We start from the raw sequence: 12,140 nt of genomic DNA, 5'->3' as shown, positions 1-12,140 counted from the left end.
TTATCAGAGGTGTCCTTGTGCTTTTCAAAAAAAATTTTTATTTAGCTTTTCACATTTGGTGTACACATACTCTTCCTGTTTTAATCACAGATGTTTAGGATTACTTTTCACTCCAATACCTGCTATCACATAGCTGTTATCAAAGGCAAATTTCAGGTAGTTCTGTAGAAGTTCAGCATGTGGGCAGGAGCCACTGACTAATTAAGAGGAATGCTAATAATCATTGGCATTTAGCTGTCGTCCACTTAGCGTAGGCAGTAAATGAATGGCGCACAAAAGCAGACTTTAATTTTTTAACTTTGTTTTCTGGCTGCATAATCCCTTTAATCCTTCACTATCAGAGTTTTTTTATTAATTAAATGGAATCTCTGCAGGCTCAGTGATTCACATTTCAGGGCAAATAAGTGTATTTAACGGGGGAGGATTGGCATAGGTCTCACTGGGCAACTTGAGGTCTAAAACAGTTCTTTCAAGGTTGTTTTGTAAATGAATGTGTGTTCCTTGGCAGTCAGCCGTGTAGGATCTTCACTGTTTAAGAGCTGAGTTCCAGTTTAACTAAGAATTCCTGCTGCAAGTGTTAACTGATTTCTTTGTGGTCACTGACCGATCTTGACTGGGGTAGAGAACCATCCCTGGGAATGGGAGTGACCAACAGGAGCAGGAATTAACAGAGGTGAAGGAAGCAGCGATCAGATCTTTGTCTTTTGATGCCACAAGTTGAACGTTTCTTGCTGTAATGGGATTGGAATCTTCTTTCCAATTCCCAAGGCATATTTATGGCATAAGAGAGTTCCAAAGAGCAGTGAGCGTTTAGCTGGATACTCTCATCCTTTTGCTATGTGTGCATCTCTTTTTCAGTCAGGATTGTAACAGACAGGACCAACTGGTTAATTCTGAGCAAGTCTTCTGCAGAAATTTGGAAACACAGGAAGATCCACCTGTGCTTGGAAGAGTTAGGACCTGTATCACCAGGGAAGGATATATCAGATAAGCATGTTGTAGCACAGTCCTGTATTTTTACTTTACGCTCCTGCTTCCTGTTGTGCAGCCCCTGTTCTGTAATGTGCAGAAGAACTATATTCTGGTGAAGGAGAAGAAATGCTGAAGATCTTTGCAGAGAACAACATTCCAACTAGCTTTTAGATGTCATTTATGATCTTAAATGTCTTTTCCAACCTAAATGATTCAGTAGCTCCTGCTCATGACATCCACATCTCCACTAGTGCTTGTGATGCTCCTTGTCCTTAAGCTGAAGAGGGTGATGGGGATGTGTTTCTATTTGTAACTGCTCAGCTCTATTCTTGGCCTTTTCAGCTGAGGAAGTAAGTTGATTTTACAAAGCTTAAACTATGTAGTATCCCATCCCAGTGCCCATGTAGCTTTTTAAAAAATCCTCTACAAGACAATCAGGATTTGTGCTTAGAAAGAAATTAATCCATTGCCAACCACTGTATGTGGAAACAGGATAAGGTGGGAAGCTTCCAAAGCTACTTCTGTTTAGTGCTTGTTTCTGTCACCATATTCATGTTTTATTTATATAATCATCTCTTTATGTGTCCTTAGGAATGACTGGAAGACAGTGCAGAAAGTTATATAAGGTCAGCTAATTAGTACTGCCACAACACAGTAAATCTTTTTCCTGTTCTGTAATGCCCTAAAGCAAATTTAATCACTGTTGAAAAGCACACAGTGTTTATAACATGTTACGGCCTCACTGTTCCCTGTGAGAAATATTCTGGTCATAGCCCACCCTACTGAGGAGTGCAAGTGAGATGCAATGACAAGAGAATATGTTACTGTCACATCCACTGGGTTCCTGAGTACGGTGCCTGTTCAGCTTCTTAAATACTTTAAAGCTAAAGAAGAGCAGCTTCCTTTTCTCTTATTAGAACTCTTAAGTTTGATGCAACCATCAAGAATTTCCTGTGCTTACATTTCTACTTCTCTAAGGTAATACAGGTACTGAGGTGTGCCTCAAGTGAGGTGTGACTGCAAGTCAAAAAGTTGCTTTATTAGGGATGTCTGTAACACTGATAATGTTTAATGTTTAATCTGACAACTGTGGTGCTGAACTGCACTGAGCAGTTTCTCTGAAGTCAATAATGTATTTTTCCCAGCACTCCATTCAAATACATGTTCACTGTGTTTTCCATTCAAGTTAAAGAAAAATAATAATCTTTTAGATGCTTCATGAAATATTGGTTTAGGCATGTATGTACATCCACGTTAGAATTGTACTCTTTTTCAAAGTTGCCCTAAAGTTTGTATGAAGGTGACTAAAAGTAGTGTGATACCTCATTTTTTCTTTTTGTCTTTGCTTGCTTACAGACCTGTTTAGTGTTCTCTTTAGGTTAAATTGTTTATGCTTGTTCTGAATGGGCAGCATCAAAATATCAACACTGTGAATACTAGCAGGATTTTTTAAAAATACAAATATTTCTCAAGTCTGTAGTGTTGTAACTAAAGATGCATTGTCTCTTTTACCTCTCCTCGCAAATTCCTCTTCTTTTTTCCAAAATTTAGTTTGTTTTCAACCTGCTGAAGTGTTTGTATGCAGGAAAAAATTGAGCTAAAGTAACCCAAGATTTGTTTTTAACCTGACTTAAACGGGTAACTTGGATATTTTATTTCAGTTTTGAGTGTTTTGTTTCAGTTTGGGTTATGTAAACTGAGAATAGGTGCAACAGATTTAAGGTCCACTATGTGATAAGTCATCCTTAAATTGAAGTAGGTGTCTTTGTATGCAATTTTTCATTCGCTAAATCAAATAGAATTTGACTTATTTTCTTCAAGCAAATGTATTAGAACAGGAGAGCTCTTCCCTGGTTTCAGGATGTGTTTAGGTGGTGGTTTTTGGTGAAGTGCAATCCCCTTTGGTTCAGTATAGTCTGATGCTTGACCTGGCAGGCGCCCAGGTTCTAGAAGGTGAAAGGAAACACAGCAGGTGATATCACAAGAAACTTCTGCCAAATGGTTGTTAGAGGGAAATTCTATTTTTGTTGTAGATTATATTAAAATGTCTTACTGCAGTGAGGGCAGTGACAATATCCAACAGGTGTTATGCTCTGCTCTCTGCTCCTGATGCACAGCTAACACAGAACCTGTGGGATGGAGAACCTCTTCTTACAGCCCCTGAGGCCGCCCTGTGTCAAGGGAAGGCTTGTTCCTAGCTGAGAGAGGAGCTGAGGTGACCCCTGGTGATAAAATAGTGCTTCATGTAATTTTAAGAATGAAACTTACCTTGACTTTTAAAAAGGTGACAAAAAGTCAAATGAAGTGGTACGAGTTGCCTGTTAATATTTCCTGTGTGAACCATCTCCTACGAAGGTTTTTGCATCATCTGTGTCAGTATCAAATGACTGTCAGAGAAGACTGATAGAAAGACTGAAAATAAGAAATCATATTCTGCTTTAAAAAAGTTATTTGATGTTTACATGTTTTAGAGGAGCCACTACAGTTTGTCTCTATCATCCAGAAGTATTAGACACAGAAACGCCTTTTTCTACAGGTGGAGAGGGAGGTGAGAAACAGAAACCCTTTTACTATGAATCTTCTATTTTCCTTAGCCACACAAGTCTTGCAAGAAATTACAAATCCAAGGCATGTGATGAACATGATTTTAATTACTGATGCTACTAACTATGCCAGGAAATGCTCCTGGTTCTGGAAGCAATAAAAAAGCAGCAGGATCCTCTGCTTATACTTGTCTTTAAAGAGAATTTTTCTCCTTCCCATGTGTTCAGAACTCTGCTGACATCACTTGGGCCTCTGTGTATGGTCTGGCTAAGAGGACACTTTCTGACTTCCAAGAAAAACAAATGGAAATTCAAAAAGCTTGCATCTGGCCTGTTACCTCATCCTCGGCCACCTGGGCTGCTTGACAGTCATTAGGGCATTCCCAGTTCCATTTTGCTTGCTATATAATAAATTTAATGACTGTCAAAAAAAGAGACATTCACAGAAAGCAGAGAACACTTAAACTTGAAGTGTTACCATAGAATTACAAAATGATTAGGGCTGGAAGGGACCTTAAAGATCATGTAATTCTACTCCCCTGCTTGTACATGAATGGGTATGCTGACTTTAACACCAGCAAGGAACTAAACTCCAAATAAGCCACCCTCTTTCCTCTACCCCTTCCAGTGAAGGAGGGACAATAAAGGAGAGATTATGGTTTCAAATAACAATTTCCTAACACCAGAAAGCAGTGGAACGAGACACACAGTAACAGCTGTACAAATAGCAAAAACATACAAAAGGGAAGGTGTTTTACCCAGAAAAGGGTATTCACTATAGGGAACAAAAAAACCCATGGTGGCAGATGCTTCCTGTTGATCATGCCTTTGTCCTGACCATTCCTGTCCCGTTCTCTGTTGTATTTGGGAAACAAAGGCAATATGGGGAGATCTCCCATAGTGCATGTCCTCTCCAGCCTGAAAACAGCAAAAGCCAGAGACAAACAACCCCCAGAAGCTCCGTTGTTCAAATCAGAGTTGTGTAGCCACTTTGCTGAGCTCAGTTTTCTGTAGATGCCTGTGCTTCTCCACTGCTGAGGAGAAAAAAATGTCCCTGCTGGGGGGGCTGACCTCGTGCCACCTGGCCCTGCTGGCTCAGCAGCACCTCAAAGCTGTCCCTTCAGCACCACTGTCCCAGTCCAGAGAAGTGAGAAGGGGAAGCAGCAGAGGAGCTGAGGTCACCAGAGTTAATTGGGGACAGTCCCTCTGTGAGTGAGGCAGGGTGGTGACCATCCAGCTTTCCTTGCCCAAAGAAACACGCCCCAGTGATGATGTGTGTGGTGAAAAAAGAAGCTAAGATGCACAAGATCTATCAACTGTTTGTCATTGCCAAAAGATTCTTCTTCAGCTCTTCTTCTGCAATATGGACAGCCAGGCTTTACAGCTTCCTTCTGCTTTAATTACCAATAGTAAATTATGCAGGGCAGTTTTTTTCCCATTCACCCTTCCTGGATAAAAGATTTTTTTAAAGTGTTCCACGTGCAGATAGGAAAGCTGCTATCCTCTGTGTTAAAAAACAAACAAATTCAGCCACAAATTCTATTCAGGAAAGCCAATAGAAATTTAATTGTGATGATAGTGTTTTTTTAATCTAGTCACTGATGATCGGTAATTCTCACAATGTAGCCCTTTGTAAAAACAACAAAGTCTTTAAAAAATGGATACTGACATAATTTCTGCTTCTGTGGTTTGCATACTAGACCCTTGTCATATTATCTACCTTTGACTGAAGTTTTACTACCTGCTGTGGACTATTTTTTTTTTCAGAAGACAAAAGGATAACTTGAAAAGGAAAAAAGGAAGGTACAACTGTGTGTCTTTTTTGCAGATACAAGCTTCCTAACAAAATTGATGAGTCTGCTTATTGCATTTTCATAGCATACTGCCAGAAGTGGTTACAGCTGTCTGCTACAAGCATAACAAAAAGGAAGATTTAAGCAAGTTTTTTAATATTTTTTTATTAAATATCTGTTTATGACATATAGAATGGGAGCAAGTTTCTAATACATTTGTTCTATATGATCACAGTGATGGTAAATTAAACATCACACAAGAATGATGTTCACAAAAGTGCATGATTCAATGGCTGTAATTTGAATTTCTTATAGAAAGCCACAATTCATAGAATGTGAATACGGTATAAATCTGAAAATGGCTCAATATTCTAGCTATCTTGGTATTTGTAGTTATGCTGTTGTTATGAGTTGGAATGTCCTGCTTGGGTGCTTGGTGGCAAAACAGATTAATTCACCTGTATTTATTTTCATTTCTGTGAGGACCACAAGAAACACAGCTCTTCTGCCAAAGCTTTTGGGGAGTGAGGAAGCACTGCACACTGTGAAGTGCCCTGATCTCCCCTTTTCAATTATACCACGATTTATTTCACTTTTCAAAATAGTGTTTCAGTCTTTCCTTGGTTCTTATTAATAAACGTGTTTGCTTTTAAATATATATGAAGTGTTTCACAGAAGTACAAATTAGCCAGTCTCCTGTGCTGCTTCTGTGACCAGGTGATGAGCATCTTGTGAATTGCAAATATATCATCTGCACACATGAGACAAGTTGTTTGTGCCAACAAAATCTGCTTATCATTAATTCAGGCCTCAGTACTCTCAAATGACAGAAGTCACAGGTAGGATTGTCCACATAATTCTTTGATTGAAAGGAAGGTTATTTCTAACATTTTATTCAGAATGTACCTTCTTCTATGAATGACTATTCCCTGAAACAGTCCAATGCTCCAGTTTTGGTGGAAATGTGTCCTCAATGGTCACTAAGCAGATTTATTTTTGCTTCAGGTACGGACAAGAATAAGGGGTTTGCACCTTATTTGAAGCATTTAAAAATGTATTGCAAAATATATGCAGAATTTACTAGCAACCTGTAAAATTCCAGCTAGCATCTCTTTTTTTCCCAAGGAGAAAACACCAGATGTTTTGAGTTACAGGACGTGTACATTCATTCTCTACCTTATGTTTGGGCTAGAACTTAAGGACAAACCGAAATAGTCTTTTTATCTTGTTCTAAAATACAGTCAACAGGGACTAAATATAGTCAGTGATGCAAAGGTCTTTGATTTATAAATATATAGCTTTATTAATAGTTTGGTGGCTTTTCATGTGTCCTGTTCATGCCTTCAAGTTTGTGATTTTGATGCAATAGTCACTCAGCTCTCTTGGTTGAAAGTACCAATAGAAAGAAGACTTGAGCTAGGCACAAAAAAAATTCACAATTCAGACTTTCTATGGCACTTATTTTCTAACTATATAAAACTTAATGTTTTATATTTACTTGTACATAAGTTTATCAAAATGTGTAAGTGTGGCTTGGTGAAAATAATCTGCTATTGTAAGACAGCTTGTCATTGTTCAAATGCAAAATAATTTTCTCTTTCTTGAAATCAGAGAGGGGAAAATCACCTTTACCCCACATATTGGGGCATTTTCATTCTATTTTTGAATAACATTTACTGAAGTAATAAAATATGTGAGTCTTGTAAATGGTTAAAAATCGTGTTGCAAATGCCCATACTCAAACATGTATTTTCTTTTTTCTCAAGACCACAGTTAACAGTATTTGATCAGAGAGACAGATACAGTTTCTGATGTTAAAATCTTTCCAACCTCAGTTACAAAAATAGTACCACAAAGATACCACAGGGACAGCTTCAATGTACATTAAGTTTACATCACCTAAAAGATCAAAGCTGAATGATGTAGGGCTGAAGGTGGTGCAGTCCAGCTGCAAAGAAACAGCTATTTCTAAGCTCAAGTCAACCACAGCTTCTCTCAGTGTTTCCACTGCCTCCCTCAAGCCAATCAGTGTAATACAACAGCAGATGCTGCTGTGGAACACTTTGCAGCTCAAGATTTTTATGGCTTCCTTTCCCCTACATGTAAGGAGGGGTGCAGTGGTGAGGCCAAGGATCTGTTTCCAGGGCTGATGGGATCAAATGAGCTCCATCTGTATTTGCACACAAACCCCAAGACTGCTGGGTTTGAGCCAGACTTTGGGAGGAGCAGCAGTTCTAGACTCAAGAGGATGGCTGGTACTAAGAGACCATGAGTGTGACCAGTGACTCTACAATGTGTCCCAGATCTCCTTTTTAGCTTCAGATGCTTTTGGAATGCATGTAAATTATGGTTCAGGTAACATTAACGAGAGACTGCAAAAACTATTCTGCACTTCTGTTAGAGCAGAAATGCAGTACTTCTGTCTACATGTAGATCAGAAACCACTTCTTAGAAATATCCTTACTCTTAGAGGAAGATAACCAGCAAAATGTTTTGGAGGGGTTTTTTATTATTTTATTAAGAAATATTAAAAAAGCACTTTTTCCTCAGTGACTGGGCTTCTTGCTGCTCTAACATTCAGATGCTGACACCTGCTCTATTTACATAAAAAGGTTCTTGTTCTGTGCTCCAAAAGAAAATTCAAATGTGGCTGACTTGGACAGTTCAGTTTCTAGTGCACCAGAAGATCTCTGAATTCTGTGGATTTGCCAGGGTCCTGATATTCACCTTGTTCTTCCTCAGGGAAGTGGCAGCTGCAGGCATCATCTTCCTGAATTGACTGTTCAGGTGTGTGTACTGAAGAATAAGAACATCACAAAATCAATTCATTTGGAAAAGACCTCTGAGATCATTCACACGTTGTAAGCCAGACCAGAGCTCTGAGTGCCATGTCCGGTTGTTTCTTGAACACCTCCCTGGGTAGCCCATTCCAATCTTTAACAACCCTTTTTGGGAAGAAATTCCTCCTCATCTCCAACCTGAACCTCCCTTGGTGTAGCTTAAGGCTGTGTTTTCTAGTCCTGTCACTGGTTGCCTGGGAGAAAACCCTCACCCCCATCTGGCTACAGCCATATTCAGGGAGTTGTAGAAGCCAAGGTCTCCCCTGATTTTGTTCTCCTTTTCTCCTCATTAAAAAACCCCAATTTCCTCAGCTGCTTCTCAAAGACTTACCTTCTAGATTCTTCCCCAGCTTTGTTGCCCTTCTCTGGACTCGTTCCAGCACCTCAGTGTTTCTTGAAGTGAGGGGCCCAGAACTGGACAAATGTCCTCTTTCTGTTTCATTTACTTAGTCATCTTATTTCACCATGCCTCAGCCACAAATGCAGGATGCCAGGAAGAAAAAATCTTCCAAGTTATTCTATAATTTGAAATTATTCTTCTACAGCCTGTATATCCAATAAAACTAATTTATCATACTTTGTTTTTCCTAATTCAGCAGGGCCTCTGGTGCTCTGTTTGTCATGGCAATGACAGGAAGACCAGCATGAGGGAAATAGATTTTTGGACTGCTCTGACTTTCTGTATTTAGTTACACTAGAAGATTCAGACCTTATCCTTAGGACAGGGGAAAAGAAGGGAAAGGGAGAGAGAACCCCCCAAAAAAACAAACCAACCAACTATATTGAATGGAATCACCATCATCTTTGTGCTGAACTCTTGAGCTCGCCCAGGACTTACTAGCTCTCAGAGGCAGTGCTGGATTCAGGCTGACTCTGCACCTGTGTAGCAGTACACCCTGACTGATGTCCCCTTTCCTACTGCAGAGTTCCAAGACACTCCAGGCAATGTGTGCTCTCTGAGCAGAGAGAACTCAAAAGTGTTACAGCCACGCAGACCAAGGATGATGCTTGGAAGTAATAAGCTGAACTGACCTTTAACTGGAGCAGCAAAGCTCAGCTGAGTTTTTTCATTTCTCACAAATACTTCACTTCTAAGGATAAACATGCACTTGACCTAACACCCGCAGTGCTTTCTGCAATAGAAATTCCAAAACTGTTTCCCTTTCAATTGCTTCTGACTTACAACACCAAAAAACATGAAGCTATTGCAAACAGCTTTGAAAGACACTTAACCTAGATTCCTGACTTCTGTCTAGTTTCAAAAAGAAAAACCGAAGAGTATATTTATCTTACTTTTCTTGAAGGCAGTGTGTAGTTTCTTTTTATGCCAGACACTGAAGCAGATGCACAAAGGCAGGAGAAACATTATGCACGACAGCCCAGCCACAGCGACAGAAATCCTGATTGTGTCTGTCTGAACATCGTTCCCTAGGAAATAAATAACATTTTCTAAGAGTATTAACAGAACAAATTCTACTGCCATTGAATTAGCTGAAAACTTTGTCTCCCACTGTGCTTCTGGATCAGGCTGCAACACTGGAAATGCATAGAAGACATTCTGCTTTAATGGAAAGTGAATGAGCTACAATATGTTTAAGTAGGTCATAATTCTTTACTTCCATAAGCAATATTATACAATGACTCACCTGGCACAGTGATAGAAAATGGCATTTCAAGAGATGTGGTAGGTAGAGTAGTGACTGAAGTGGGATTAACTGAAGCGTGTTTGCAAATGACATCTTTTGCTGGAGTTCCAGGCTCCAGGACTTGGTTATCAGAGCACCTGAAGAACATTTACAGCAAAACAGGGAAAAGAATAAAAAAATTAAAATCCAGTCAAGTGGAATTTTTTTTTTTTTTTTTTTTAAGTTTACTTACATTGTCCAGTTTTTACAGGAGCCATTGGGTTGATCATTAAAGGTTCCATAGGGGCAAGTCTGGCAGCCTTCAACAGACAAGAATAGGTAAAGTCATACAAGATAAGCATTTAAAACGCAACATATGAAACATTATTTTTGCCTGCTTGTACAATGTCAGAATTGTTATTTCATAAGCTGCTCAGTATGCCAGGCAAGTCTTTCCCTGTCAGCCACTGACCAGTACAGTACTTGGCTACAAAGCCAGTTGATTTGGCACAAGATGTGACAAACCATACCTAACTCCAGAGCTCCCAGTTCAGTTTCCCTCATGCTGGCAACCAAAGAGCTGCCATGTAAAGGGAACTAACTGGTGCATGATTTGAGCTGTAGTAGGGCTCAGAGTGTGGTAGGTTTGTCTGCTCCTGAGCTTACACCACACACCGTGCAAAGGTTTAGCAGCAGTGGCAGCTTTTATCTTGCGAGGTCCTTCCTCCATCTGCTGCAGCGCTGTGTGAGAGGCAGTGCAGTGTGTCTGGTGCAGGAAGCAGAGGGGTTTTCAGCTGCTGGGGAAAGGTGATCCTACCGTTCTTGGTGCTCTCCTTGCCCACACCACAGCTTCGGATGCAGTAGGTGCAGCCGTCATTGCCACAGCTATAGCCCTCCTTGCATGTGCATTCAGCATCACTTGTTGAGGAACACTCTTTTAAATACTGAAATGGACCTGCAAGGGGAAAACGAGTTTTAGGTTACAGCATGCCCAGCGTGGTGCAGCAAAGGCTCGGACCTTTGCTCTCACAAAAATCAGGCTGGCGGCTCCAGCGAGAAGCCCCGCAGACGCGTAGCTTTATTTGGTGAGTGGCTCGTCCCCACGCCGGGCAGGTGCCAGCCCGGGCACGTCGTTGCCACGGGAGGTCACAGCAGGGCTGGTGGCGTCGCCGCCGGTACCTTCGCACCGCCGACACATTCTGCAGCCGCCGCGTCCCGCCGCGCTGGAGAAGGTGCCGGTCGGGCAGGGCTGGCAGGACGCGCCCGCTCCCCGTCCGCAGTCCGGGCTCGCTACGAACGTACCTGCGGGCCGAGACACAGCGGTCACCGCGGGCCGCGCCCGGCACATCGTGCCCCGGCCCGGCCCGGCCCTTACCCGCCGGGCAGTCAGCGATGCACGGCAGCGCGGCCGCGGGTCCCGGGCTCAGCGCCAGCGCCAGCAGAGCCGCGGGCAGCAGCGCCCGGCTCGGAGCCATGGGTCGGAGCGGGGCGGCGCGGCCGGAGGCACTGCGCGCGGGACACCCGGCACCCGCCCTTAGCGGCCGCCCCCGAGGGGTCCGGCTGCGTCATCCCGGGGGCGGCGGGGAAACCCCGGCCCGGCGGGACTTTCCGGACCCTCCCAGAGGCGCGACCCCTCAGCCCTGCCGGGCAGCGTTCGCCCTTTTCACCACTGGGGCTTCCCGGTGAGTGCTGCGCGGAATCCCCAGGAGATGAAAGGTGAGAGGCGGAGCCCTGCGCGAAGATGCCGAAGCCATACGGGCACGACAGGGACACGCAGGGAACGGGAGAGCGCCGCGCTCCGGCCACGAGCGCGTGGAACTCCCCCCGGCCGAGGGAGCGCGCACCGGCCGGCACGGGAACGGCACGGCCCCGCCCCCCGCGGCCCCCGCAGCCAATCCCCGGGCCTGGTCCCGCCCCTGCAGCTCCCCGGAGCCAATCCCCGGGTCTGGCCCTGTTCCTCAGCCGGGCCCGTCGCGCGAGCAGAAGACGCGGAGGGCGCTGAGGAGTTGGGTGCTGAGTTGTAGCTGAGAATCGAACGCATCTTCGTGTGTGCATGCCCGGCACTCGGGCAGGCAGAGCAAGGACCGGCCTGTCAAGGGTTCTGAGCAGACCCCGCTGTGGGCAGCACACAAAGCGCCCCGTGCCGGGAGCTGAATCCCGCACCGATCCCAGGAGAGCCCTCAGCGAAGTCCTTCGCTATGACCGGCTCTCCTCACCTGGACCTGAGCTGCTCTGCAGGAGGTCTCGTGAGCCCGGCACCCAGGAGTCAGACAGGACCTCCCAGCACCTGCGAGCAGGCTTTTACACAACAGGGCTTTGCAGTTCTAAAGGCCCCCATTAACAGCTCTGTCCATCCTTCAAAACATC

General features: G+C 43.4%; 1 protein-coding gene across 1 annotated transcript; it reads right to left on the bottom strand.

Annotated features, from left to right (window-relative positions):
• Positions 1-7,953: 7,953 nt before the first annotated feature.
• Positions 7,954-11,248, bottom strand: TNFRSF9 (TNF receptor superfamily member 9). The gene is made up of 7 exons (XM_062507379.1): positions 11,149-11,248; positions 10,953-11,075; positions 10,591-10,728; positions 10,027-10,093; positions 9,795-9,931; positions 9,442-9,576; positions 7,954-8,104 (listed from the first exon to the last, which is right to left on the bottom strand). The coding sequence occupies exons 1-7, from the start codon at positions 11,246-11,248 to the stop codon at positions 7,980-7,982; spliced, it is 825 nt and encodes a 274-aa protein (XP_062363363.1). The 3' UTR covers positions 7,954-7,979.
• Between the last annotated feature and the right edge of the window lie 892 nt (positions 11,249-12,140).

This window comes from Cinclus cinclus, chromosome 23, assembly GCF_963662255.1.
Source record: "Cinclus cinclus chromosome 23, bCinCin1.1, whole genome shotgun sequence".
Taxonomy (NCBI): domain Eukaryota; kingdom Metazoa; phylum Chordata; class Aves; order Passeriformes; family Cinclidae; genus Cinclus; species Cinclus cinclus.
Note: the sequence above shows the minus strand (reverse complement) of the source record. Positions and strands in the feature narration are given on the sequence as shown.

Excerpts from the sequence above, each read along its gene's own strand:
- TNFRSF9 (XM_062507379.1), bottom strand. The coding sequence starts at position 11,248 with ATGGCTCCGAGCCGGGCGCTGCTGCCCGCGGCTCTGCTGGCGCTGGCG. Across the intron at positions 9,932-10,026 it reads TCCTGTAAAAACTGGACAAT|GTGCTCTGATAACCAAGTCC; the intron begins GTAAGTAAACTT and ends AATGTTCTTCAG. Across the intron at positions 8,105-9,441 it reads ACACACTGCCTTCAAGAAAA|TACACACACCTGAACAGTCA; the intron begins GTAAGATAAATA and ends CTTATTCTTCAG.